At 40.8% G+C, this 27,241-nt stretch overlaps 1 protein-coding gene and 1 long non-coding RNA gene across 3 annotated transcripts in view; one reads left to right on the top strand and one right to left on the bottom strand.

Annotated features, from left to right (window-relative positions):
• RFTN2 (raftlin family member 2) overlaps nucleotides 1-26,945 on the top strand; it is a 68,046-nt gene extending 41,101 nt beyond the window's left edge. The window contains exons 7-9 of the mRNA XM_039469885.2: nucleotides 141-244; nucleotides 10,666-10,744; nucleotides 25,432-26,945. Coding sequence (XP_039325819.1) covers nucleotides 141-244; nucleotides 10,666-10,744; nucleotides 25,432-25,704 — 456 coding nt within the window. The 3' untranslated portion in view covers nucleotides 25,705-26,945. The remainder of the gene's footprint in view (nucleotides 1-140; nucleotides 245-10,665; nucleotides 10,745-25,431) is intronic.
• On the bottom strand, nucleotides 10,063-18,753 carry LOC141584561 (uncharacterized). 2 transcript variants are annotated; one of them, XR_012517664.1, is made up of 4 exons: nucleotides 18,090-18,753; nucleotides 16,179-16,214; nucleotides 12,767-12,859; nucleotides 10,063-10,520 (listed from the first exon to the last, which is right to left on the bottom strand). It is a non-coding gene; the product is annotated as an uncharacterized LOC141584561 (long non-coding RNA). The 2 variants fall into 2 exon arrangements; XR_012517663.1 differs by lacking the exon at nucleotides 12,767-12,859.
• Nucleotides 26,946-27,241: the final 296 nt, after the last annotated feature.

Consider the following 27,241-nt stretch of genomic DNA (forward strand, 5'->3'; position numbering starts at 1 on the left):
ACATGAAGCCCAGGAAGGCTGCAGCGATGAATGCGAACTCCGTTCAACCTAACAATCCTAACGCGCATCACCCTTTGTTGTAATTGTGTAGTTGGTTGTCTTTGCTATTAGACTATGAGCTCTTATGCTTATTCATGCAGGGATGTGAAATCAAAACAGATTATGGCCCTCTGCTGCACACTCTGGCTGAATTTGGATGGCTTCTGACAAGCGTGATGCCCACACCTGTATTAAGACATGACAGGTAAGGCAAAAGCATTCTTACATACTCTCATTTAATTCTAGTATATAATTTCACTTGTTAGATAATTCAGTTTAACAAATATTTGTTTAATGTCTACAAAAAAACATTTCACTGAGCTTCTAATTTGATTTTATAGACCTTGGAGGTTAGTAAATTCAGTCTTTGGCATTATAGATGTATAAGCTCTTAGGCTCTGCAGCACAAATGTAAAACCGTCCTCACCTCAGCACACAGCCAGATTTAGGACACAGTAGGGTTCCAGAGCAAGCAGGATGGAGGAGTGTTTCTGCCACCTACCCTCCAGTGTGGTGAGTTAGTTCCCCTCAGTAGCTGTTTTCATTAAAATAAATAACTGCAGTAGAACCAGATGCCAATATTTCACAAGTACTAACTTTCCTTTTCCTTTTCTCCTTTTACCAACTTTCTTGGAAAGGAAAAATTGAGTTGTACTTTTTTGAGACAGAGAAACAGAGACCAAGTAAGTCATTATGTAAAATGCTTTGCTATTCTTGGGACCCAGAGATGTGTCCTCTGCCTGCTTAGGCACCCAGGAAATGACTGCCAAAGCTGTCCTGCCTGGGCAGGTGACTACCTGCAGAGGACAGTGCAGCACAACTGGGCCTTCCCTTTCAGCAAAGTCAAGTATGCGTTAACATTCTGAGTAGTTGTCAGCTGTCGCTAAGGAAGGCAACTTCCCCTTCCTTAGTCTAACCCACTTCACTCACCTTCTCTGGACTTCCTGGTTTAGCAACTTAGCCCTGTCCAGTATCCCAATACCCTCAACATTTAAAACCCTTTGATTGGCATGGCTTTATCTCAAAAGCCACACCTTCATCAGGTAGGAAAAGGAATTAGGTGGATATAAAGTAAAGATACTCAAGCTTAAAGAACAAAAAAGGAATGTTTGAAATAAGCAAAGCAATTAATCTACTTCCCAGAGCTCTGTAGTAACTGTTCTCAAATTGAGTGATGACTCCTGAAGCACGATTTCCCAACCTTTTCTACTCTGTGACGTACCTGTCATATAACAGAACAGTAGTAATTCTCAAGATTCAGTCTTCATGAAACAAGAGAATTCCCTGACTCCCCTTGCAGGACATGTGACAAGGGTGTGGCTTGTCTGTTCAGCGGCTGTGTGCTCAAACCCCTTATGGGAGGAGGAGCACACAGATGGGAAGGTGCAGGAGCTGGGGCAAGTGCTCTGGGGCTCCGGCCTCATGGTAGCATCTAGGGGTGGGTGCCCACAACTCCCAAAGCCCAAGTAGGCATGTGTTACAGTGCTCTTTCAGCTTTGCCATCTGCAGACGGCTGAAATGTTAACCAGCTTAGTGTCCTCTCGGTACCTAGGTCCTTGTCCAGGGTCCAGGAAGAAACAAGTTGCACAAAGAATTGAGGATGGTGATTGTAGAGGTTTTACTGAGGGTGGAAGTGGGATGGAGTGAGAAGATGATCATCTGGAGTTTGATCATCCAGCAGCCAATCTCTTCTCCAGCCATCTTCAGCCAAACTCCTCTCAACATTCAGACGCTCCTTCTCATCTCTCTGCCATGCCATCCTGAATTTTAAACTTTAGAAATCAAATCTAGAAGGCAAAAAGTCAATCAATAAATAAAAACATGTGGAAGCTATGCATAGTTTCTGGCCCTGATGGAGCTCATGAGCTGGTTAAGCTTACATTCCATGCATAGTAAACGAGGGGCTTCCATTTTGGTCAGGGCAGATCAAGCTTATGTATTGGTCAATATAATACAGTAACTCATTAGGCTGGGTGTGGTGGCTCACGCCTGTAATCCCAGCACTTTGGGAGGCTGAGGCAGTGGATCACCTGAGGTTGGGAGTTCAAGACCAACCTGACCAACATGTAGAAACCTCATCTCTACTAAAAATAAAAATTTAGCTGGGCATGGTGGTGCATGCCTGTAATCCCTGCTACTCTCGAGGCTGAGGCAGAAGAATTGCTTGAACCCAGGAGGTGGAGGGAACAGTGAGCCAAGATCATGACATTGCACTCCAGCCTGGGCAACAAGAGTGAAACTCTATCTCAAAAAAAAAAAAAGAAAAAAAATACAGTAACTCATCAAGGGCTAGATGAGGTGCCTTAGTCTATAGGTTCTACAAGAATATTAAAAAGAAGAGACATTTTAAACTGTCAAAGTTAGATAGGACCTTCAAATACTAAAGAGATTAAAAAGCAGCATCATCACTATTTAGCAGATTTTTATCTAGGAGTATGCTCATAACTCTACATAGAAGATAGTAGAAAAATGTAATTTTAACAGTAATTGCCCTTATGCAACAAAGCACACTACAACACACAATGTCTACTCTTCTTTTGTATGCCAAGGAACATTGTGTAATATCGGTGTTCATTTTGTTCCTTTACATTTTGTAATTTGGGTCCTGCCAAGTGCCTGCAAAACAGGAAATATAGAATGAAGGTAAAAGTTCATGGTCAGTTGGTAACAAGCATTGTTGGCAAAGCCTGTTTATTCTCTACCTTTTTACTCTTGTGCAAATATATTGTCCCTATGACAGTCACATGCTGTCTTGGCTGCTTTCGTACACACAATGATGGGAATCATTGTCAATTACGTAGTTTTTAAAAATAAAGAAAAACATGATATACAGTTGACCTTGGTCAAGGTAGAGGATAGAGCCTGAAGTTTTTAGTCTCTGAAACTAGAGGAGTGGTTAGGAGCTCAGGCTTTGGAGCTAAGCAGATCTTGTTCTAATTATAGCTTCATCATTGTCTAGCTATATGATTGGGGCAAGTCATCTAACTTTTTTAAGATAAATTTCCTGGCCGGGCGCAATGGCTCACACTTGTAATCCCAGCACTTTGGGAAGCTAAGGCAGGCAGGTCCGGGGGTCAGGAGATTGAGACCATCCTAGCCAACATGATAAAACCCTGTCTCTACTAAAACTACAAAAAAAGTTAGTTGCGCATGGTGGAACACACCCATAGTCCCATCTACTCCGGAGGCTGAGTCAGGAAAATTGCTTGAACCTGTGAGGTGGAGGTTGCCGTGAGCCAACATCGCACCACTGTACTCCAGCCTGGGCGACAGATGACAGAGCGCAACTCCGTCTCAAAGAAAAAAAAGATAAATTTTCTTATCTAAAAAATGGTACGATAATATCAACTTTCGTGGATTATCACAATGGCTAAGATAATACATGCAAAGTACCTATACAGGGCCTGAGCATATTAGGCTAATGTTTTGGGACCTAATCCTTAGCAGAACCAAAATGTCTGGTAAGTTGAAACCAATGTTCAGGAATGATAGCTTGGCCTATCCTAAATCAGGATGTTTCAGAAAATGTAAATACTGAGGTTCACTATATAAAAAATCACTGAAGATGACAAGACAATAAAAGCAACAGAAATACAGAATGACATTATTAAGATATCTGCTTTCACATATTCTCATACCCAGAAAAATGAATGTCTATCATCATATTTCTTTTGTGGCTCACATGTCAAAAACGTAACTTAAAACTACTGCCAGTGAAAACGTTCTTCCTTATATGTTTGTCTTACATGTAACAATAGAGTCTTAAGTAATTTCAACATTTCTGTGGCATAAAACACTCAAATAGAAAGTGCATAAAAATGCAAGCCAGGTGTGGTGGTTCACATCTGTAATCCCAGCACTTTGGGAGTTCGAGGCAGGAGAATCCCCTGAGGTCAGGAGTTCAAGACCAGCCTAGCCAACATGGCAAAACCCTGTCTCTACTAAAAATACAAAACTTCGCTGGGCATAGTGCCGCATACCTGTGGTCACAGCTATTCGGGAGGCTGAGATACGAGAGTTGCTTGAGCCAGGAGGCAGAGGTTGCAGTGAGCCAAGATTGCACCACTGCACTCTAGCCTGGGCAACGAGTGAGAGTTGGTCTCAAAACACACATGTCTCAAAACACACATGTGTAAGCTTCCAGAAGCAGACTCGCTGGGTCACAGGGCACTTCTTTAGCTTTGATAGATAAATACCAGATTTTTTTCAAGTAGATTGTTTCCATGTACACTCCTATTAGCAGAATGTCAGAGACACCATTGCCTCAATACAAAATACTATCATAGTTGTGAATTTTGCCATTCTGATTAAGACTATATAGTCTGATCTTAGTCTGACTTTCATTTATAGTTTCCTAATTACTTACTGATATTGAGCACACTTACATATATTTATTGGCCACTTGGATTTTTCCTTCATAAAGTACCTGTTTAAGTCTTTCTGCCCACATTAAAAATTCTAAGGTGTTTGTTTGTTTGTTTGTTTTGAGACATAGTCTCATTCTGTAGGCCAGGCTGGAGTTCAGTGGCATGATCTCCACTCACTGCAACCTCCACCTCCGGGGTTCAGGCAGTTCTTCTGTCTCAGTCTCCCAAGTAGTTGGAATTACAGTTACTCACCACCATGTCTGACTAATTTTTTCTTTTTCTTTTTTTTTTTTTTTTTTTTTGAGTTTTTTTTAGAAGAGACAGGGTTTCACCATGTCTTAGCCAGACTTTTTTTTTTTTTTTTTTTTGGCTAATTTTTTCTTTTCTTTTCTTTTCTTTTTCTTTTTTTTTTTTTTTTTTTTTTGAGTTTTTTTAGAAGAGACAGGGTTTCACCATGTTAGCCAGGCTGATCTCAAATTCCTGACCTCAGGTGATACGCTTGCCTCAGCCTCCCAAAATGCTGGGATTACAGGCATGAGCCACCATGCCCGGCCTAAAATTCTATTCATAAGGCAAGGAACAGTGGCTCACACCTGTAGTCTCAGCACTTTGGGAGACTAAGCTAGGAGAATAGCTTGGGCCCAGGAATTCAAGACCAGCCTAGGCAACATAGCAAAACCCATCTCTATAAAAAATTTAAAGTTTAGGCCGGGCGCGGTGGCTCAAGCCTGTGATCCCAGCACTTTGGGAGGCCGAGGCGGGTGGATTACGAGGTCAAGAGATCGAGACCATCCTGGTCAACACGGTGAAACCCCGTCTCTACTAAAAATACAAAAAATTAGCTGGGCATGGTGGCACGTGCCTGTAATCCCAGCTACGCGGGAGGCTGAGGCAGGAGAATTGTCTGAACCTGAGAGGCGGAGGTTGCGGTGAGCCGAGATCGCACCATTGCACTCCATCCTGGGTAACAAGAGGCGTGAGCCACCATGCCTGGCCTCAGTTTTTATATCTTAAAGAATGTAGAACAACTCTCTTTTGCCTATCTATAAATTCAAGTACTCTAGCTAGCTCTCAAAGATGCTTGAAATCATAGGCACATATTGAACCAAGAAGAAGTTCAAGTTATCCTTGTAAGTTCCTACAAAAATAATTTTTTTTTTTTAGAACAAGTCTCGCTCTGTTGCCAGGCTGGAGTGCAGTGGTGTGAGCTCGGCTTACTGTAACTTCTGTCTCCTGGATTCAAGCAATTCTCCTGTCTCAGCCTCCGGAGTAGCTCGGACTGCAAGTGCATGCAACCATGCACAGCTAATTTTTGTATTTTTAGGAGAGACAGTGTTTCACCATTTTGCCCAGGGTGGTTTCGATCTCTTGACCTCATGATCCACCCGCCTTGGCCTCCCAAAGTGCTGGGATTACAGGTGTGAGCCACCGCACCTAGCCCAAAAATGTTTTTTAAATTTAATTATCAGCCAGGGTTCCTGGCTAACACCAGTAATCCCAGCACTTTGGGAGGCCAGGGCGGACAGATCACCTGAGGTCAGGAGTTTGAGACCAGGCTTGCCAACATGGTGAAACCTCGTTCCTACTAAAAATACCAAAAAAAAGTTAGCCGGGTATAGTGGCGCATGCCTGTAGTCCCAGTTACTTGGGAGGCTGACTCAGAAGAATCACTAGAGTCTGGGAAGTAGGGGTTGCAGTGAGCCCAGATTGCACCATTGCATTCCAGCCTGGGTGACAGAGCCAGACTCTGTCTCCAAAAAAAAAAATTATCACTAAAGATATTATCAAAGTATAAATAGAATTGCTTTTTAAGTTTCATTTTTGTTGTTTGTTTTACAACTAGTGCAAGCCGCTCTTGGCAAAACTGAATTCATTTCACGGAATTTTAAAGCAAAGCTTTCAATGATTAATCAATAATTAACAGTACTTTCTGGATGAAAAATTTTGTAGGGAATAAGAGATGTGGGCTCTGTCCTCTGAAATTATCCAGGGCATCTGAAACATCCTCTCAGGTCCCATAATGACCACCAGTTTGCTAAGGGAAAAATATTCTATCCCAGCTCTGTAAACAGCTCAGGGAACCATAAGGGACTTACTTGCTCTACCAAATAGATGTCCCTCTATAAGACTTCAGACCTCTTTCCCTTAGGTCTACCATGATTACAGTCTTGAAACCAAAACAAGTTCCACATGGTCTCACAGCTGGTCTGAAAATAGCAGGACCTATTTTAAATCAAAATGGTCCTCAGAAAATCAGGGACATAGAAGTTTCAGACACATCTCAAATTAGGGATCTGACTCTGAGGACCTCCCCAAGAGGCAGGCAGATGCTGACCTTCCAAAGTCTTATTTGGGCATCTGAATGCTGTCTAAAGTTGTCAGCCTTTGACAAACCATCTCCACGTTTGCTTTTTATCTCATTAGACTCCCCAAACCACTCCTCATAGAGCCACTGGAAGGGCATTACTTGTCAGTTTCAACCCAACAGTTTTAAAGCTCATGCTTAGGTCAGGCACGGTGGCTCAGGCCTGTGATCCTGGCACTTTGGGAGGACAAAGCAGGTGGATCATTTGAGGTCAGAAGTTCAAGACCAGCCTGGCCAACAAGGTGAAACCCTGTCTCTACTAAAAATACAAAAAAATAGCCGGTGTGGTGGCACATGCCTGTAATCCCAGCTACTCGGGAGGTTAAGGCAGAAGAATTGCTTGAACCCAAAAGGCAGAGGCTGCACTGAGCCACAGTCATATCACTGCACTGTACCTGGGTGACAGAGTGAGAATCTGCTTCAAAAAAAAAAAAAAATTAAATTAAATAAAGCTCATGCTTAAAAAGCTGCTTCCGTTTCAGAGGCAATCCCCTTCACACCACAGGAGGAATAGGTTTGAAAGTGCTCTTGCTTCACGGAAGTAGCTACGAGGGGTTCACCTCCCCTATGCCACATGTCTCACCTCTCTGCATCCTGTGTTAAATATCAAGCAGAATGCTGGCAGAGAGAATCCTATTTCAACCTACAGGTGATGATTCTCAACCCAGGATCAAACACTGTACATCACACCATCTGAGGACTTTTTTCCTTGACATACACCCCTAACCTACCTCCACCTCCAACCCACGGAGCCTTTGATAGCCATCTCCTTCCTCTTTCTCCTTCTCCCACTGCCTCAGGATCCACTGATAGAGAAAATCTTTCATAATTTGGGGTTGCTGCCAGGAATTGTGTCATACTGCTGAGAGAGTAACTCCTCACCCACATTCCCAAATATAAAATTCCTTTGTATTTTAGACAAGTCAGGTCAGGAATACATTGAGAAACTGCAGATGGTTAAACATATGTGTCATCAGTATGACTCTAGGTAGCTTATCTGGCTAAAATTGTCCAAAAAATTTAAGGACACGTGTCACATCAGAAGAATATGGTAAAATAGACATCAAGGATGCTTCCAGAAAATAAGCCCTTTTTGGTTCCACACTCCATACCAAGAAGAACTGTTGGTAGGTTGTTTTATTCAAGGAAAACCAACAGTGAATGCCTTTGATAGAAGGAATTATCACCAAGTAATCCCCAGGGCCTGCAAAGTCCACAATTCCAAGTCTGTGTCTTCTGGTGATGGTTCCCAAGTATACTGTGCATCAGGGCCACCTAGGGAGCCTGGCGAAATGAAGATTCCATAGACATGGAGTGAACCCTGGAATCAACAGGCATCTCAGTGTTTGGAATGCACAGTAAAGTTTGTAAAGCCTGCCGTAAGCCAAACATTACATCTTAGTGCATTCAGAACTGCCCCCTCCACAGTTGGTCTGTAAGCAATCCTGTAAGGTCTCCAGCAATCCCTACCCCACCGTGCTCCTGCTTTCTCTTCAAGAATAATAATTCTACCCTGATCCCTCCTTCCCATCTTTGGATCGTTCCAGGTCTGGTTCTTTAATGTGATTCTCCACCTGGATCACACACCTGTAACATGAACCAGAAGGTCTCTTCTCCATTCCCATGTACCCTGTTCCTTGAATTTGTTTTTCTTTTTTCTTTACTTTTCCTTCCTTCTTTCTTTTAAGATAAGTTCTCTCAGCAGGGCGCAGCGACTCACACCTTTGGGAGGCCAAGGCAGGCGGATCACCTGAGGTCAGGAGTTCAAGATCAGCCTGACCAACATGGAGAAACACTGACTTTACTAAAACTACAAAATTAGCCGGGCATGGTGGCACATGCCTGTAATCCCAGCTACTCGAGAGCCTGAGGCAGGAGAATTGCTTCAACACGGGAGGTGGAGGTTGCAGTGAGCCAAGATTGCACTCCAGCCTGGGCAACGAGAGCAAAACTCCATCTCAAAAAAAAAAAAAAAAAAAAAAAAGAGGTTTTCTCTCTGTGTCACCATTCTAGAGTTCAGTGGTATGATCATGGCTCACTGCAGCCTCAACCTCCGGGCTCAAGTGATCCTCTTACCTCAGCCTCCCACGTAGCTGGGACCACAGGCATGTGACACCACACTTGGATAAATTTTTTTTTAATGTTTTTGTAAAGACTGGAGTCTCAGTATGTTTCCCAGACTAGTCTCAAACTCCTGGACTCAAGGGATCCTCCCTCCTCAGCTTCACAAAGTGCTGGGATTACAGGCATGAACACCATATCTGGCTGTCCCTTGAATTTGCCCTCTGGAAGATATTCTTGATTCTGAAACTTTTCCTCCCTTCCCTTAACTGCACCCTATGTTTCACTAAATAAATGGAAAAGTGGAAAGAAATTACATTTGTTGTACTTATTCTAGTGGCAGGCACAATGGGAGGCTCTTCACACATGCTTTTTCTTCACTTATCACTTATTGAGATCCCTGATAGAAAACAGTCAGATAATTTAAGGTTTAATTGATTAAAGGTGTCAACTATTAGATACTATGACAGAATTTGGATTTGAACACAGGAACTATCTGGTTCCAAAGCCATGGTTTTTTCCAGTATACTTCATGCTTCCAAAACATATGACCAGCCTTTTCTGTACACATGCTAATCCTATCCGTGTGCCAAAGCCTCATGATGATGTGTTCCCAAAGTTATTATATGTTTTATGTAAGTTTTTTGCTCTAATGAGATTAGACTAGAAACGGTCTTTCAAAAATGAAAATAAAAAAGAAGTCTCCTGTTATCACTTTGAGAAAGATTTGATATTTCTCAAATTCAGTGGTATCAGTGAGGTTGGGATTTTCAAATGGTGTGCAGTTGACATATAACTCTAAAGCCAGAGTTTCAGTGTTGCATTCATTTTCCAGAAAAAGAGCTCAGTATAAAATGCAGCTAATAGTAAGGTTTTGTTGGGGTTTTTTGCATAATAAAAGTCGTAACTGAGCAACATTAGCTACAGACACTCCTCCCCATAAATCCATGGAGACTCTGTGAAAAGCATTTCAGAGGAATACAAACCCCAAGTAGTCTTTGGCAAGGGGTAATTTGCCATGATGATAGTTAAATAAGGAGAATACTGAGTAGCTGACTACAAAGAAGCATCTGAGAGTAAAACTAGCTATAATTGAAGTCCCTCAATTGAAAATGAATGTAAATTTTCTCACATGTGGCAGCCTAAATTGGTCTCTTCTGTTTATAAGGCAAATTTGACAATGCATACCAAGAAGTTTAAATCATAAGCTTTGACCTAATAATCCCACTCCTAAGTATTCATTTCAAGAAAATAATTCATAAGATGAATACGATACATATTCTTTATAACAGCAGCATTTATTTATAACTGGCAAGAAACAGGAAGCAACCTTATTTTCCAATAATAAAAGAAAGGTTGAGTACATTTTGATATTTTAATTCTTTGTGTTGTTATGTAACCATTAAAAATTTGATTACAGTGTACAAACAAAAAAAGAGTGTTCAATGAAGGACATAGAAACAAAATATAAATATGCAGTGATTGCAGACATGAAAATACACAAGCTGATAAAGAATAAGAGAGGAAACAAAGAAACAAAAATATTGATGTTCGCTTGGTGAGATTACAAGAGTCTTTAAACATTAAAATTGTTTTCTTTTGTAGTGACCATATTCAGTTTTTCAGGGGTTGTTCTTCTTTTTCCAGATGTGGTTTTTATAGAATCATGTTTTACATTTTTTCCATCACTGGAAGAAAGAAAAGAATTATGTTTCATAATTATTTTTGGTCAGAAGATTATTTTACAAAACTACATATGGAACATTCTAGCCAATTATGAAATATAGAGAATTACTAATTCAGAAATACTAATACTATTGTTTTAATTTGCAGTGAAGGGAATTTGGCTACAAAGCAGATCGTATTCCTTCAGAGACCAGTTATGTGGAATTCAGCTGTTCAAACACCAGATGTGAGTAAAATTGATGTTTTATTAACTGAATGTTATATTGAAGCATTTAATCCTTAAACTCTCATTGTAATTCCAAATGAGGAAGCATGGACATGATATGGAAACAGTCCTCTGAACCAACCTATAAGAGAAATGTGCTAGCAATCAGGCAACATGAAATAGCTCCAAAGGGGATTCTAATATGCCATCTCAAAATATGCCATTTTTGCATGAGGATTATTTTGAGCTGAAAGCAATTAAGAAACAGCAGACACAGGAAGAACTCTCTGTCCTGTCCTCTATCTTTCTGCTGAAAAACAGGGCATACATTTCACTTTATAAAGGTGATGTAAATTTCCATTTGTAAAGATGTCTAATCACCAGTGACAATTCCTACTGATGAATCTGCAAAAACAAACCTTACTAAAATAAGCCTGATCTTCCATTAGTTTACCCCATGTATTTGCCTTCTCACAATTTACTTCCCCAGAAACCCAAACTCCTTTTCCTTTGTCTAGTCACCTGTCCACAACTTATCACTCTTTGTTAAAACGGTATATAAACTCCCAGCTCTTCTACACCAAACTGCCTCATTGAGGTTTTGCTACTTTTCTGTGAAGAGACTGTGTGCATTGAAAATAAACCTTTTCTCCTATTGATATGTCTTTTGTCAGTTTAATTTGTAGTTCTCAGCTACTGAACCTAAGAGGATAAAGGAACAGTTCTTTCTGCCCCTACAGTTCTAAATCTTGTGAATGAATGTGCCTGATCTTGCAACACATCCATACAATCTTGGCTATCTTGACCTTTGGCAACACTTTGTTTTTATATTATCTTCTCAAGTCTATATTTTTTCAGCACTTTGCTGAAGGGCTATTCTGAGCCTCAAGTGTCCTTGTTCTTACTGGATGCACAGCTAGAATACAATGATTGAATGAGGAAATCTGGGTATTAATAAAGCATAACTTGCAAAACAAGAAATTTGCAAATGGACAAGAAAACTATTTAAGGTGATTCTTTTTTTGTACCTAAATCAAGAAAACACTGTTTTATGTTTTGGGGCAAAGCTGCAGATATTTGAAAAAAGAAAACATTATTTAGTAAATTTTAAAGTTATCTAAACTATCAAAGAGCTAGACTGACTTTGTATATAATACAGCCATGTTAAATTGTCTCATATTAATTTTGGAAAGAGGCTGGCTGGCTCGGTAGGTAAATAGGTAGAGAGGTACAGAGGTGGATGGGAAGATGGAGGGGCAGGAGAATAGAATGACCAAGTACATGGATATTAGAAAGATCACATTAAAGCCCACAAGTGAGCACTGCACCCCTCCACAACAATGAGATTGACTCAAGTTCATGTGTTTATTAAGAAATATTCTGGGCCGGGCGCGGTGGCTCAAGCCTGTAATCCCAGCAATTTCGGAGGCCGAGGCGGGTGGATCACGAGGTCAGGAGATCGAGACCAACGTGGTCAACATGGTGAAACCCCGTCTCTACTAAAAATACAAAAAATTAGCTGGGCATGGTGGCACGTGCCTGTAATCCCAGCTACTCAGGAGGCTGAGGCAGGAGAATTGCCTGAACCCAGGAGGCGGAGGTTGCGGTGAGCCGGGATCGCGCCATTGCACTCCAGCCTGGGTAACAAGAGCGAAACTCCGTCTCAAAAAAAAAAAAAAAAGAAAAAAAGAAATATTCTGGGCCGGGTGCAGTGGTTCATGCCTATAATCCAAGCACTTTGGGAGGCCAAGGTGAGTGGATCGCCTGAGGTCAGGAGTTGGAGACCAGCCTGGCCAACATAGTGAAACCCCATCTCTACTAAAAATACAAAAAATACACCCAACTGGGCAGGGTGGTGGGTGCTTATAATCCCAGCTGCCTGGGAGGCTGAGGCAGGAGAACTGCTTGAACTCTGGAGTGGGAGGTTACAGTGAGCTGAGATTGCGCCATTACACTACAGCCTGGGCAACAAGAACAAAATTTCTTCTCAAAAAAAAGAAGAAAGAAAAATATTCTGTCTAGGCTGTGCACAAGGGCTCATACCTGTAATCCCAACACTTTGAGAGGCCGAGGTGGGAGAATTACTTGAACCCAGGAGTTTGAGACTGGCCTGGGAAACATTGGCAGACCTTGCATCTACAAAAAAATAAAAAATAAATTAGCCAAGCATGGTGGCACATGCCTGTAGTCCCAGCTACTTGGGATATAGAAGTGAGAAGATCACTTGAGCCCAGGATTCAGCACTGCAGTGAGCTGTGATAGTGCCACTGCATTCCAACCTGGGTGAGAGTGAGACCCTGTCTCAAAAAAAAAATTAAATAAATAAAGAAATATTCTGCCTAAAAGAAGCAAAGGTGGTTATACATAGAGAATGGCCAGAAAAAGTTGTCCTGTCTTTTTTCCCCAAAGCAAACTTCTCATCATGTCATAATCCCTTTATTTTTTCTTTCTTTTTTTTTTTTTAACATTCTACAAATGGCCATTATTTTTAGGAAAAATCATCAGAATTCACAGCCTCATGAAGTTTTAACTTACTGAGGGCCATGAAGTTGTGTTTGTGAAAATATAAGATCAAAATCCAGCTACTTCAGAGTCACTTTTACTTAATATTAGATATCAGGTTTTTAATTCCCTGAAAATACTTAGGCTCTTTCTGTTTATCATATTTTACTTTTTTATGTGACAGGGACTCCCTGTGTTGCCCAGTCTGGTCTCAAACTCCTGAGTTCGAGTAATTCTTCCACCTTAGCCTCCCAAGTAGTTGGGGTTACAGGTGCTCACCACTGTACCCAGCCTTTTTTTGTTTAACTTTAGATATATCCAGTAGTCTCTAGTTGTAACTTTTCTTTGGATAATCTTTATATTTCATTGTAATATAAAATTACTGGTTCATTTACATAATGGGAAGTATATATAGTTGACTTGTATCAATGACAAATCTAATAATTATTATCTTATAACTTACAATTCTGCTTCTAAATGGATTTACTATTTCTTCATTTGACAAAGTGTTTAATTTTTCTAATAAGAAATCTCAGGATCTTGAAATTATTTCAGGGCAGAACAGCTTAGGTAGGAGCCAAAGTGTCTAACAGCTATAACAGAAAGCTGATTTGGAAATTCTTTCAGTTTTTACTTAAGGAAATAATTTCTTACTATACTTCAAAATGGCAGTAATACTTTTGGGAAAGTAAACTATCAATATCACTATAGAGTTAATTAATTACCAAAAAATTAATTCAGCTATCTTATATATATTTATGAAAGTTGTATTTATAATAAGCCTTGAAAAAACTTATGCAGTCAGAGATCCATAAAAGCACTCTTCTTTGTTTTTGTTTTTGTTTTTTTGAGACGGAGTTTCGCTCTTGTTACCGAGGCTGGAGTGCAATGGCGTGATCTTGGCTCACCGCAACCTCCGCCTCCTGGGTTCAGGCAATTCTCCTGCCTCAGCCTCCTGAGTAGCTGGGATTACAGGCACGCACCACCATGCCCAGCTAATTTTTTGTATTTTTAGTAGAGATGGGTTTCACCATGTTGACCAGGATGGTCTCGATCTCTTGACCTCGTGATCCACCCGCCTCAGCCTCCCAAAGTGCTGGGATTGTAGGCCTGAGCCACCACGCCCGGCTATCTTTGTTAATACCTTGAAATAAGTTATTGTTTGCAAGGGGTTGATGGGAGGATTGCTTCATTTATAAAGTCTTTCAAAGAATTTTTTCAAAGATGTTTAGTTTTAAAAACTGTTGCTAGATATTTCAGACATTACAAGTGTTGTCCTAGGATTGTCAGTGCATTTTTATTAAACAATAAATTTTATGGGGAGTCTGACCTTTGAAAAAAATTTCTCTTTTTTCTTTTACTAAGACTAATGTCAAGAAATATAAGACTTTTTCTATCCAATTTCACTCACCACAGAACAGTACTGTTACATTCAACAATCCCATTTCATGCCCTTGTTGTGGGGGAGGAAATTGAGAATTGCACAATGAAGAAAGCATATCGTTGAAATGTTTTCTTCTGAAGTTATGGAGACCTTTACTTTTGGAATTTGTTTTATATTTCACAGATATATCTTATGCAATATTCTAGATATTTGTGAATGTTTTTAAACATGAAAAATGTCATTTCAAAATATTTAGACTCTCATCTACTGCCTCAGTTTTCTCTAAGCTATTAAGAGATAATTCATTTTAGTAAAACTAGAAAACTATTAGGGAAAAAAACATAGGAGAAAATCTTCATAAAGTGGAGTTAGGCAGAGTTTTTAGGAGCCAGGTGCAGTGGCTCACACCTGTAATCTCAGCATTTTGGGAGTCCGAGGCAGGAGGATCACTTGAGTTCAGGAATTTGAGACCAGCCTGGTCAGCATGGCAAAACTCTGTCTCTACAAAAGCTACAAAAATTAGCTGAGCATGGTGGCGAGCACCTGTAATCCCAGCTACTTGCAGGGGTAACGTGGGGGTGTTGCTGGAACCTGAGAGGTTGAAGCTGCAGTGAGTCATGATCGCACCACTCTACTCCAGCCTGAGAAACAGAGTGAGACCTTGTTTCAAAAAAAAAATTTTTTTTTACACAGAACACCAAAAGCATAATGTATTTAAAAATTGAAAAATAGACTTCATCAAAATATAAAACTTTCGTTCTGTGAATGACATTGTCAACAGAAGGAAAAGACAAACCACAAACTGGGAGGAAAAAAATCTCAGAAATTAAATACATGGCAAATGATTTTACCCAGAGGGTATCAAGAAAGGACTCTTACAATTCAGGAGTAAGAAAACAATTTAATTAAAAAATAGTGAAAAGACTGGAACACCTCACCAATGAGGATATGTAAATGAGAAATAAATACATGAAAAGATACTTCAATCACTAGTCATTAGGGGTGTGCAAATGCAAACTCATAATGAGATATCATACACCTGTTAAAATGGTTAAAATAAAATATAGTGACAATACCAAGAACTAGGAAGGATGAGAAGCAATCAGCACTCTCATACACAGCTGCTGGGGATGCAAAATGGTATATCCACTGTATTAGTCCGTTTTCATGCTGCTGATAAAGACATACCTGAGACTGGGCAATTTACAAAAGGAAGAGATTTAATTGGACTCACAGTTCCACGTGGCTGAGGAGGCCTGACAATCATGGTGGAAGGCAAGGAGGAGCAAGTCACATCTTACATGGATGATGGCAGGCAAAGAGAGAGCTTTTGTGGGGGAACTCCATTTTTAAAACTATCAGAACTTGTGAGGCTTATTCACTATCGTGAGAACAGCATGAGAAAGACCTGTCCCTGTGATTCAATTCCCTCCCACCGGGTCCCTCCCAAAACACATGGAAGTTATGGGAGCTACAAGATGAGATTTGGTTGAAGACACAGAGGCAAACCATATCATCCACCCTGGGAAACAGTTTGGCAGCTTCTTATGAAGTTAAACAGACACTTACCATATGATCCAGCAGTCCCCATCTTGGGTGTTTACCCTAGAGAAATAAAAAACTTACATTCACACAAAAACCCTACACACAAATATTTGTAGCAATTCTATTCAAAATTGCCTCAAACTGGAAACAACCCAAATGTCTTCAACAAGTGAATGAATAAACAACAGTGGTATATCCATACAATTAAATACTCAGAAATAAAAAGGACTGGGCACGATGACTTACTCTGTAATCCCAGCACTCTGGGAGGCCAAGATAGGTGGATGGCCTTGAGGCCAGGAGTTTGAGACCAACTTGGGCAACTTGGGACCCTGTCTCATAAAAAAGTAAAATAAGATAAAGTCTGTTTCTACAAGTAAAAAATAAAAATAAATAGGAATAAACTTATTGATACACATAACTTGGATTAATTTCAAGGGTATTTTGATGAATAAAAGAGCCAGCCTCAAAAGATTACAGACTGTATAATTCTATTTAAATGACATGCTCAAAAAGACAAAACTACAGTGTAGAGAATAGATCAATTGTGGCTGGGCACAGTGGCTCATGCCTGTAATCCAAGCACTTTGGAGGCCAAGGTGGGCGGATCACCTGAGGTCAGGAGTTCAAGACCAGCCTGACCAACATGGTGAAACCCTGTCTTTAAAATAAAATAAAATAAAATAAAAATAAAAGAAAACAGGAAAGAGAGAGAAAAAAAAGAGAGAATGGATCAATCGTTTCCAGGGATTAGGGCTGGTGAAAGGGTGTGATACAGGGATATATAGAGGAGTGTTTTGGGGTGGTGGAACTGTTCTGTGTCAGAAATGTGGTTAAATCTATACACACATTAAAATTCGTAGAATTGTACATCCCAAAGTCACTTTTACTGTATGATAATTTAAAAAATAAAATGTCAAAGGATCATTTGCTCTTTAAATTGCCTATACTACATTTTTTGTGTCTTTATCCTTCAGTGAAGACTGTCCTTGGGTCATGGAATGCTTATCAAGCTTAGTGAAGTTGTTAACTTCTCTTTTCTCTGTGTCTCAGAGGCCAGTTTCTTTTTATCTTGCTGTTCCTTTAATCTATTTTTGTTTTTCTTTATTTTGGGGAGAGGCCTCTCAATGGATTCAAGGAAATGATAGCTATGCTGAGTAGGGTAAAAGACTCAAATCAGGACTTTATCTCCATCTGTTAAACGTGCTTTTCAAGTTTTCTTCCAAGACCTTCCATAATTTTTTGTTTCTTTTGAAGACTCAAATAAAACTCATCAGATTTTTTTGTATTACCTGAAAGTCTCTATTTCAGTTAAATTTTTGAGTCCAACTTCCCCCGATACTTATTTACAAGAGATAAAATGTCACTTAAAGAATTTGGTTGCCGCTAACTCAGAGTCAGGTTCTTACTCCGTGGTGGTCTCCAGAGTAGACAACAAACTCTGAGAGAGATTCCAGGGACCTGGAGTGCAGGGAGAGACACAGCGTCAGCTACACTCTCCAAGCCCTCATTTCCTCATCTATAAAATACGGCCAACATTAGGACACGCCACAGGGCTCCTAGGAGATTCAGTTAGAAAACATATGTAGATGTGTCTGGCACAGTGCCTAGTAATACGAGATGTTGCTAATTTTTCATGGGAATATTTTTCTTTCAATACCAGATGATTAAGCACTACTAACTATATGGAGAAACTGAATAAAAATCTGGATACTGCAAATGAGCCTCCATTTTCTCCAGCTAAAAATGACCTTCGGCTAGTATCGAGAAAAGTAGTGGGCCAGTCATGGTGGCTCTCACCTGTAATCCCAGCACTTTGGGAGGCCAAGGCAGTTGGATAGCTTAAGCCCAAGAGTTTAAGACCAGCCTCAGCAACATGGTGAAATCCAGCCTTTATAAAATATACAAAGATTAGCCAGATATGGTGACACATACCTGTAGTCGTACCTGCTTGGGAGGCTGAGGTGGAAGGATCCCTTGAGCCCAGGAGGTAGAGGTTCCAGTGAGCCATGAGCATGCCTCTGCACTCCAGCCCAGATGACAGAGACCTTGTCTCAAGAAAAGAAAAAAATATAGTATACTGATATTTTTTGATATTCTAAAACACACAGCCATGCACAAATACGCATGTGTAAAGCAAATATGGCAAACTATTAACAAGTGCTGAATGAGGTGGTAGGTACATGGGTGTTTATTATACTATCCTTTAAACTTTCTGTATACTTGAAGTTTTTCATGACTGAAAAGTTGGGCAATTATTTTAAGTTAAAAAGCATGGCTGGGAGTGGTAGCTCATGCCTGCAATCCCAGCATTTTGGGAGGCCGAGGCAGGTGAATAACCTGAGGTCAGGAATTCGAGGCCAGCCTGGCCAACTTGGTGAAACCTTGTCTCTACTTAAAATACAAAAATTAGCCAGGCATGGTGGTGGGCACCTGTAGTCCCAGCTACTGGGGAGGCTAAGGCAGGAGAATCACTTGAACCCAGAAGGCAGAGGTTACAGTGAGCTGAGATCACACCACTGAACTCCAACCTGGGCAACAGAGCAAAACTCCATCTCAAAAAAAATAAAAATAAAAAAAGCACTAGCCACCAACAACTTTTTTCTGTGCTAGTCATTAATTAGTAAATAATTAGTTACTAATTTGCTCCAACAGAAAGATCCAGTGGAGATTGGCTTAAATACAAAGGAAGAGATTTCTCTCTCTTGCAATAGTCTAAAGCTGGGCAGGCACCCTAGGGCGAGTAATGGCTCTACCTGATGACTGGTCTGCCCTGCCACCCTCAACATATGGCTCTTGCCTCAGGACTGCTGCTACAGTTGTTACCATGTCCAGCCAAGGAGAATCAGAAAAGAGAAATTCCAAGCATGGGTCTAAAGCAAGGACCCCCAAGTCATAGACCTCATTTCTTCTTATATTCCTTTGGCTTGAACTTATTTTTGTCACCACATGTATGTGCAGGGGGGTCTGGGAAATGTAATCTGGCAACCGCATGCTGGTAGCATGGTAAAATACCATATGCCCAGCTAAAAACTGTGGGGTGTTACAGGAGGAAGGGTTCTGTTATTGAAAGAAATACGGAAGTTAGGCTGGCAAGATGGCTGAATAGGAACAGCTCCGATCTGCAGTGCCCAGCAAGATCGACACAGAAGACGGGTGATTTTTGCATTTCCAACTGAGGTTCCCGGTTCATCTCATTGGGACTGGTTAGGTGCAGCCCAGGGTAGGGTGTTGCTTCACCTGGGAAGTGCAAGAGGTCGGGAGATTTCTCTCCCCTAGCCAAGAGAAGCCATGAGAGATTGTACCAGGAGGAATGGTGCATTCCAGCCCAGATACTGTGCTTTTCTCCTGGTCTTTGCAACTGGCAGACCAGGAGATTCCCTCCAGTGCCTATGCCACCAAGGCCCTAGGTTTCAAGCACAAAACCGGGCATCTGTTTGGACACACACTGAGCTATCTGCAGGAGGGCTTGTCGTTGTTGTTGTTGTTGTTGTTGTTTTTCATGCACCAATGACACCTGGAATGCCAGTGAGACAGAACTGTTCACTCTCCTGGAAAGGGGGCTGAAGTCAGGGAGCCAAGTGGTCTGGCTTGGCCCCCAGGGAGCTCAGCAAGCTAAGATCCAGATCCACTGGCTTGAAATTTTCACTGCCGGCACAGCAGACTGAGGTTCCACTGGGACGCTCAAGCTTGGTGGAGGGAGGGGCATCTGCTATTGCTGAGGCTTGAGTAGGTGACTTTACACTCACAGTGTAAACAAAACCATCAGGAAGCTCAAACTGGGCGGAGCCCACCGCAGCTCAACAAGGCCACTGCAGCCAGACTGCCTCTCTAGATTCCTCCTCTCTTGGCAGGGCATTGCTGAAAAAAAAGTCAGCAGTCCAGTCAGGGATTGATAGATAAAACCTCCATTTCCCTAGGAAAGAGCACCTAAAGGAAAGGGTACCTAGGGGCACAGCTTCAGCAGACTTAAACGTCCCTGCCTGACAGCTCTAAAGAGAGTGGTGCATCTCCCAGCACAGTCCTCAAGTTCTGCTAAGGGACAGATTAAATCCTCAAGGAGGTCCCTGACCCCTGTGTCTCCTGACTGGGAGACACCTCCCAGTAGAAGCTAACAGACACATTATACAGGAGAGCTCTGGTTGGCATCTGGTGGGTGCCCCTCTAGGACAAAGCTTCCAGAGGAAGGAACAGGCATCAATCTTTGCTGATCTGCAGCCTCCACTGATGATACCCAGGCAAACAGGGTCTGGAGTGGACCTCCAGCAAACTCCAGCAGACCTGCAGCAGAGGGGCCTGACTGTAAGGAAAACTAATTAAAAAAAAAAAAAAGGAATAGTATCAACATCAACAAAAAGGACGTCCACTCAGATACCCCATCCAAAGGTTACCAACATCAAAGACCAAAGGTAGATAAATCCACAAAGTTGGGGAGAAACCAGCATAAAAAATTTCAGGCCAATATCCCTGATGAACATTGATGTGAAAATTCTCAATAAAATATTGACAAACCAAATCCAGCAGCACATCAAAAAGCTTATCTACCACAATCAAGTCGGCTTCATCCCTGAGATGCAAGGCTGATCCAATATACGCAAATCAATAAATGTAATCCATCACATAAACAGAACCAATGATAAAAGCTACATGATTATTTCAATAAAGGCAGAAAAGGCCTTCGACAAAATTTAACAGCCCTGCATGCTAAAAACTCTCAATAAACCAGGTATTGTTGGAACATATCTTAAAATAATAAGAGCTATTTATGACAAACCCACAGCCAATATCATACTGAATGGGCAAAAACTGGAAGCATTCCCTTTGAAAACCGGCATAAGACAAAGGATGCCCTCTCTCACCATTCCCATTCAACATAGTATTGGAAGTTCTGGCCGGGGCAATCAGGCAAGAGAAAGAAATAAAAGGTATTCAATTTAAAGAAAAAGGAAGTCAAATTGTCTCTGTTTGCAGAAGACATGACTGTTCATTTAGAAAATCCCATCCTCAGCCCAAAATCTCCTTAAGCTGATAAACAACTTCAGGAAAGTCTCAGGATACAAAATCAATGTGCAAAAATCACAAGCATTCCTATACACCAATAATAGACACACAGAGAGCCAAATCACAAGTGAACTCCCATTCATAATTGCTACAAAGGGAATAAAATACCTAGGAACACAACTTACAAGGGGTATGAACACAACTTACAAGGACCTCTTCCTTGAAGAGGTCCTACAAACCACTGCTCAAGGAAACAAGAGAGGATCAAACAAATGGAAAAACATTCCATGCTCATGGATAGGAAGAATCAATATTGTAAAAATGGTCATACTGCCCAAAGTAATCAGTAGATTCAATGCTATCCCCATCAAGCTACCATTGACTTCCTTCACAGAATTAGAAAAAAAAAGAAAAGAAAAAACTACTTTAAATTTCATATGGAACCAAAAAAGAGTCTGCATAGCCAAGAAAATCCTAAACAAAAAGAATAAAACTGGAGCCATCACACTACCTGACTTCAAACTATACTACAAGGCTACAGTAACAAAAACAGCATGTTACTGGTACCAAAACAGAGATATAAACCAATGGAACAAAACAGAGGCCTCAGAAATAACACCATGCAGCTACAACCATCTGATCTTTGACAAACCTGACAAAAACAAGCAATGGGGAAAGGATTTCCTGTTTAATAAATGGTGTTGGGAAAACTGACTAGCCATACGCAAAAAGCTGAACCTCGATCCCTTCCTTACACCTTATACAAAAATTAACTCCAGATGGATTAAAGACTTAAACATAAGACCTAAAACCATAAAAATCCTAGAAGACAACCTAGGCAGTATCATTCAGGACATAAGCATGGGCAAAGACTACATGACTAAAACACCAAAAGCAATGGCAACAAAAGCCAAAATTGACAAATCAGATCACATTAAAGAGCTTCTACACAGCAAAAGAAACTATCATCAGAGTGAAAAGGCAACCTACAAAATGCAAGAAAATTTTTGTAATCTCTTCATTTGACAAAGGGCTAACATCCAGAATCTACCAGGAACTTAAACAAATTTACAAGAAAAAAACTGCCCAGTGCTCCAGTGCAGGAAAGAAAGTGCCATTCTCAAATTTTGTACGTTTTCTGAGAGTGAATCTGTCAGGTTCCACTGCATATATTAAATTCAACAAATTTGGTGAATAGAAATAAACAGGAAAAGAACCGAAGAGCTGATATTTGCACTTGATGAATATCAAATGCATTTCCACTGGGTGCCAGTGGGAAACGTGATAAACACCAAACTATCCAACTTGGGACCGTGAAGGTGGGCCTTTGTTGAGGAAGGACCTACTGTTGACTTTGTGATATATAAGACAGGTCTCAGTTAATTTAGAAAGTTTATTTTGCCAAGGTTGAAGACTCAAGCCCATGACACCGCCTCAGGATGTCCTGAGGACGTGGGCCCAAAGTGGTTGGAGCACAGTTTGGTTTCACACATTTTAGGGAGACATGAGACATCAATCAACATATGTAAAATGAACTTTGGTTTGGTAGAAAAGATGGGACTAAAACCGGGAGGGGGTTTCCAGGTTACAGGTAGATAAGAGACAAGTGGTTGCATTCTTTTGAATTTCTGATTAGCCTCTCCAAAAGAGGCAATCAGATATGTATTTATCTTAGAGAGCAGAGAGGTGAATTTGAATAGAATGGGAGGCAGGTTTGCCATTCTCAGCTTGACTTTTACTTTTAGCTTAGTGATTTGGGGCTCCCAAGGTTTATTTTCTTTTCATCACAGCTTTTCCCTTAAACTTGCCAACTCCAGTAACTTGGCCAAGAAAAAGATGAGCTGCCTCTGAGCTGCCAATACGCTACTTTCTATGCAACCCCCTGGGGCTGCCTCTTCCTGTACAAACAATGTCATAAACTACATTACGTTCCACAGTAGCTCACAAAATCTACCTTTTCTTTTTTTTTTTTTTTGAGACGGTTTCGCTCTTGTTACCCAGGCTGGAGTGCAATGGCGTGATCTCGGCTCACCGCAACCTCCGCCTCCTGGGTTCAGGCAATTCTCCTGCCTCAGCCTCCTGAGTAGCTGGGATTACAGGCACATGCCACCATGCCCAGTGAATTTTTTTTTTTTTTTTTTTGTATTTTTAGTAGAAACGGGGTTTTACCATGTTGACCAGGATGGTCTCGATCTCTTGACCTCATGATCCACGCGCCTCAGACTCCCAAAGTGCTGGGATTACAGGCTTGAGCCAAAATCCACCTTAATAAAGCTGTTTGTTTACTTTGTATATTTGCTGTAAAAACCAGCAGAAAATACCCCAGTATTTTATACACTGCATTTCAACAGACAAATCATTAACAAACTTTTGTAAGATCAGCCTGGGCATTCGCTTTCTATGATTTTTCTAAGAATTTTATAATTTTAGCTCTTACATTTCGGAAAATGCAATCCTAGTTCCCAACTAACATATAAATGAATGTTTGGTAAATGGGTTCTTTGTAAACTGGGAAATGACTATGATTTTTAAATGTATCTTTCAATCTATATTCAGCTTTATGTGCCTAGGAGTATATGATCGTGTTCTCTAATATCTGCCATGTTATCAGTGTTAAATAAGCTTTTAAAAGGGCCAGATGCAGTGGCTCACACTAATAATCCCAGCACTTTGGGAGGCAGAGACGGGCAGATCACCTGAGATCAGGAGTTCAAGATCAGCATGGCCAACATGGTGAAACCCTGTCTCTACTAATAATATAAAAATTAGCTGGGCATAGTGGTGCATGCCTGGAATCCCAGCTACTCCGGAAGCTGAGGCAAGAGAATTGCTAGAACCAGGGAGGCAGAGGCTACAGTGTGCTGAGATTGCACCAGTGCACTCCAGCCTGGGTGACAGAGCAAGACTATGTCAAAAAAAAAAAGCTCTTAAAATGAAATCTCATCAGGAGTCTGAATATCACAAGTTAAGCAGCTAATTATCCTTGTTGTGCTTTTCTTTTATTGACTTAGCTACCATAAATATATATATATATATATATATATATATATATATATATATATATGACCTGAGATCTCACCATGTTGCCTAAGCTGGCCTCAAACTCCTGGGCCCAAGCAATCCTCCCATTTCAGCCTCCTGAGTAGCTGGGACTACAGGCTCATGCCACTTCACTCAGCTAGATACCTTATTTTGACTTAATTTTCCTCGGCAGCGACCATGTCCCTTTATTCTGGACTAAACCAAGAACATTCTCTGCCCTCAGTAGATATTTATCAGCAAAAACATCTACAGATGATCAGAGAGTCTGAATGAGCTGAACTGAATTACTGAGAATTTATACTCTGTCAGGCAGAAGCAGTTTGCAGCAGGACAAGGAAAGGGTCCACTTCACCCTTGAAGACATTCTAGACACTCGCTCAAAATAAACTCAGTCTGAATTATCTGTGCGTACTAGTCTGTTCTCACGCTGCTAATGAAGACACACCCATGACTGATAATTTATAAGGGAAAGAGGTTTAATTGACTCACAGTCCCACACGGCTGGGGAGGCCTCACAATCATGGCGGAAGGTGAATGAGGAGCAAAGTCCTGTCCTACATGGTGGCAGGCAAGAGAGAGCATGTGCAAGGGAACTCCCCTTTATAAAACATCAGATCTCATGAGACTTATTCATGGGATGAGACCCACCCCGATGATTCAACTGCCTCCCACTGGGTTCCTCCCACAACACAAGGAATTACGGGAGCTACAATTCAAGATGAGATTTGGGTGGGGACACAGCCAAACCATATCACTGTGACTCCTCTGTGCAGCCTGTGCTACATGAAATGGGTGTAAGGTGGCCATTGAAGCACCTTTTCTGCTGTATAGATCCCAACTAACACTAAGAAGAAAATGGTTTCTACCTTGCTTTGTTCTCCCAAAGTATGATTTCAACAAATTTATTTCCTTAGAGATGTCCTTGAGGGCCGAAATGTGTACATAATGTACCTGCCAATGAGAATGATGTGCCAGGAACCTACAGAGAGTTGCCAAGCAGGGAGCATGGAGTTCACTTGTATTTGGGTGGAGAGGAGAATGTGGAGGTGGCCCTGAGCTGGTCATTGAAGATGAACAGGATTTTGAAGAGCTGGGAGGTGGGGAGAGGGGGTCGGGGGGTTGGGGGGTGGCGGGGAAGGACATTCCAGGAGGCAGAAAGGTAGCATATGTTAGAGCAGAGGGACGGGAAACACCCGTCTTTTTAACTCCTGGTCACCAATGTCTTGTGTTTCAGAAGAAAGCCAGCCGCCACATAAAAGGTGAAGACAAGAACAAAGCCACCAGTAGGAGCATTGGATTAGACACAACCACATCACAACCTGCAGAGAGCAGACACCCACCTGAGGAGTGCCCCCTTTCTCCCTCCAGGGAATGCTGGACAAAGGAGGGGAGGCTGGCACAGCACAACAGCTTCTCTGGGTTCAGCAGCAGCGACAGTGTCCTCAGGGAATTAGATGACGGACAGTTAGATCAGGAAGATGGAGTGACTCAGGTCACTTGTATGTGAGCCATGAGGTGAAGCAGAGGAAGGCCCTGTATATAATTGTTAAAATCACTGCCAGCTGACCTTATTGTATTACTTTCTCTGCATTTATGTAATATTTTTGAATTTTTCCAGACTCATCCTTTCCTCTAATCTATGTAAACTTTGGCACAACCTCCCAGACAAGGAAGAATAACCAACATATTTATACATTTAGAATCATATTTACACATCTTTCAACTAAAACATCTGGTTAAACAGATGTCCCATTTGGTTACTACATGATAATCTATTTCAGCTTATGAATGTACAAAGTAGACTTTTCTTACAATTCTTGTTAAGGAGACTGAATATCTCAATCAGTGTTTTACCTAATTAGAGAGGGTTCTCAGGAAGTTATAGTCTTATTTAAGCTGAAAAATAATCTCTCTCTCTCTCTCTCTCTCTCTCTCTCTCTCTCTCTGTCTCTCAAACACATACACACACACACACACATACACACACAGCTAATTAGTGAAATAAATACCTATTTCCCAAATATAATAATTAATCCACATTTTATCTTTAACTATAGCATGTATATACAAAGCAAGTCCCTATATGTTAAAGTATTTTTTGAAAAAAATCTTTTTTATATTGTCTTTGCTTTTAAAGGGTCACCATGTCACCAACCCTGTACTGATTCATTGCAAGTAAACGTTATTCCTCCTAACAACCTAAAAATGCAGACAGCAAAGCAGCATCTCTTAAAATTAAATATGAAAAGAACCCATAATCTCAACACATAAATACCTTAGTAAACAGTAAGATTTAGTTTGTTTACTTTAAAGTGCAAATAGTATGAAGAGGAAAAACATCAATTTCAAGTGGAAGCTGAAGTATTTTACATCAGTCTAGATTTGAATTCTGCTTTTATTGACTTGCTAAATCCCGCAGAATGTTGAAATCTATAATTTTCAATCCAGCAGGAGTAGAAAGATCTCATAGCACATGCAATTTGTATGATAACCTATTTGTTTCATCTTGCTTTTCTTTCCTCTTCTAATAGAGGTGGCTCTGCCTTGACCCAGTCTTTAACAATCTTTAAAATTCTACAAAATAAAGGATTTTCATTTATCTATGAAAGGCTTACTTTGAAAGATGGAATCTTCAAGTGAGTTACAACTTACTCTATCATTGATGAATTCAGCTTATTATCTATTTTTATTAACATTGATGTTGACATTGTAAGATTTTAATAATAAAACATCATTTTTATTGGGTTATTATTTTATTGAACACAAATATTTATATGTTTTGGGTTTTTTGTTTTTTGGGTTTTTTATGGGTTTTTTTTTTGTTGTTGTTTTTGTTTTTGAGACAGTCTTGCTCTGTCAGCCAGGCTGGAGTGAGTGGTACAATCTCAGCTCATTGCAGCTTCCGCCTCCCGGGTTCAAGCGATTCTCCTGCCTCAGCCTCTGGAGTAGCTGGGACTACAGGTGTGTGCCACTGTACCCACCTTATTTTGTATTTTTAGTAGAGATGGGAATTCACCACATTGCCCAGGCTGGCCTCAAACTCC

This window comes from Saimiri boliviensis, chromosome 5 (assembly GCF_048565385.1).
Source record: "Saimiri boliviensis isolate mSaiBol1 chromosome 5, mSaiBol1.pri, whole genome shotgun sequence".
Classification (NCBI taxonomy): Eukaryota; Metazoa; Chordata; class Mammalia; order Primates; family Cebidae; genus Saimiri; species Saimiri boliviensis.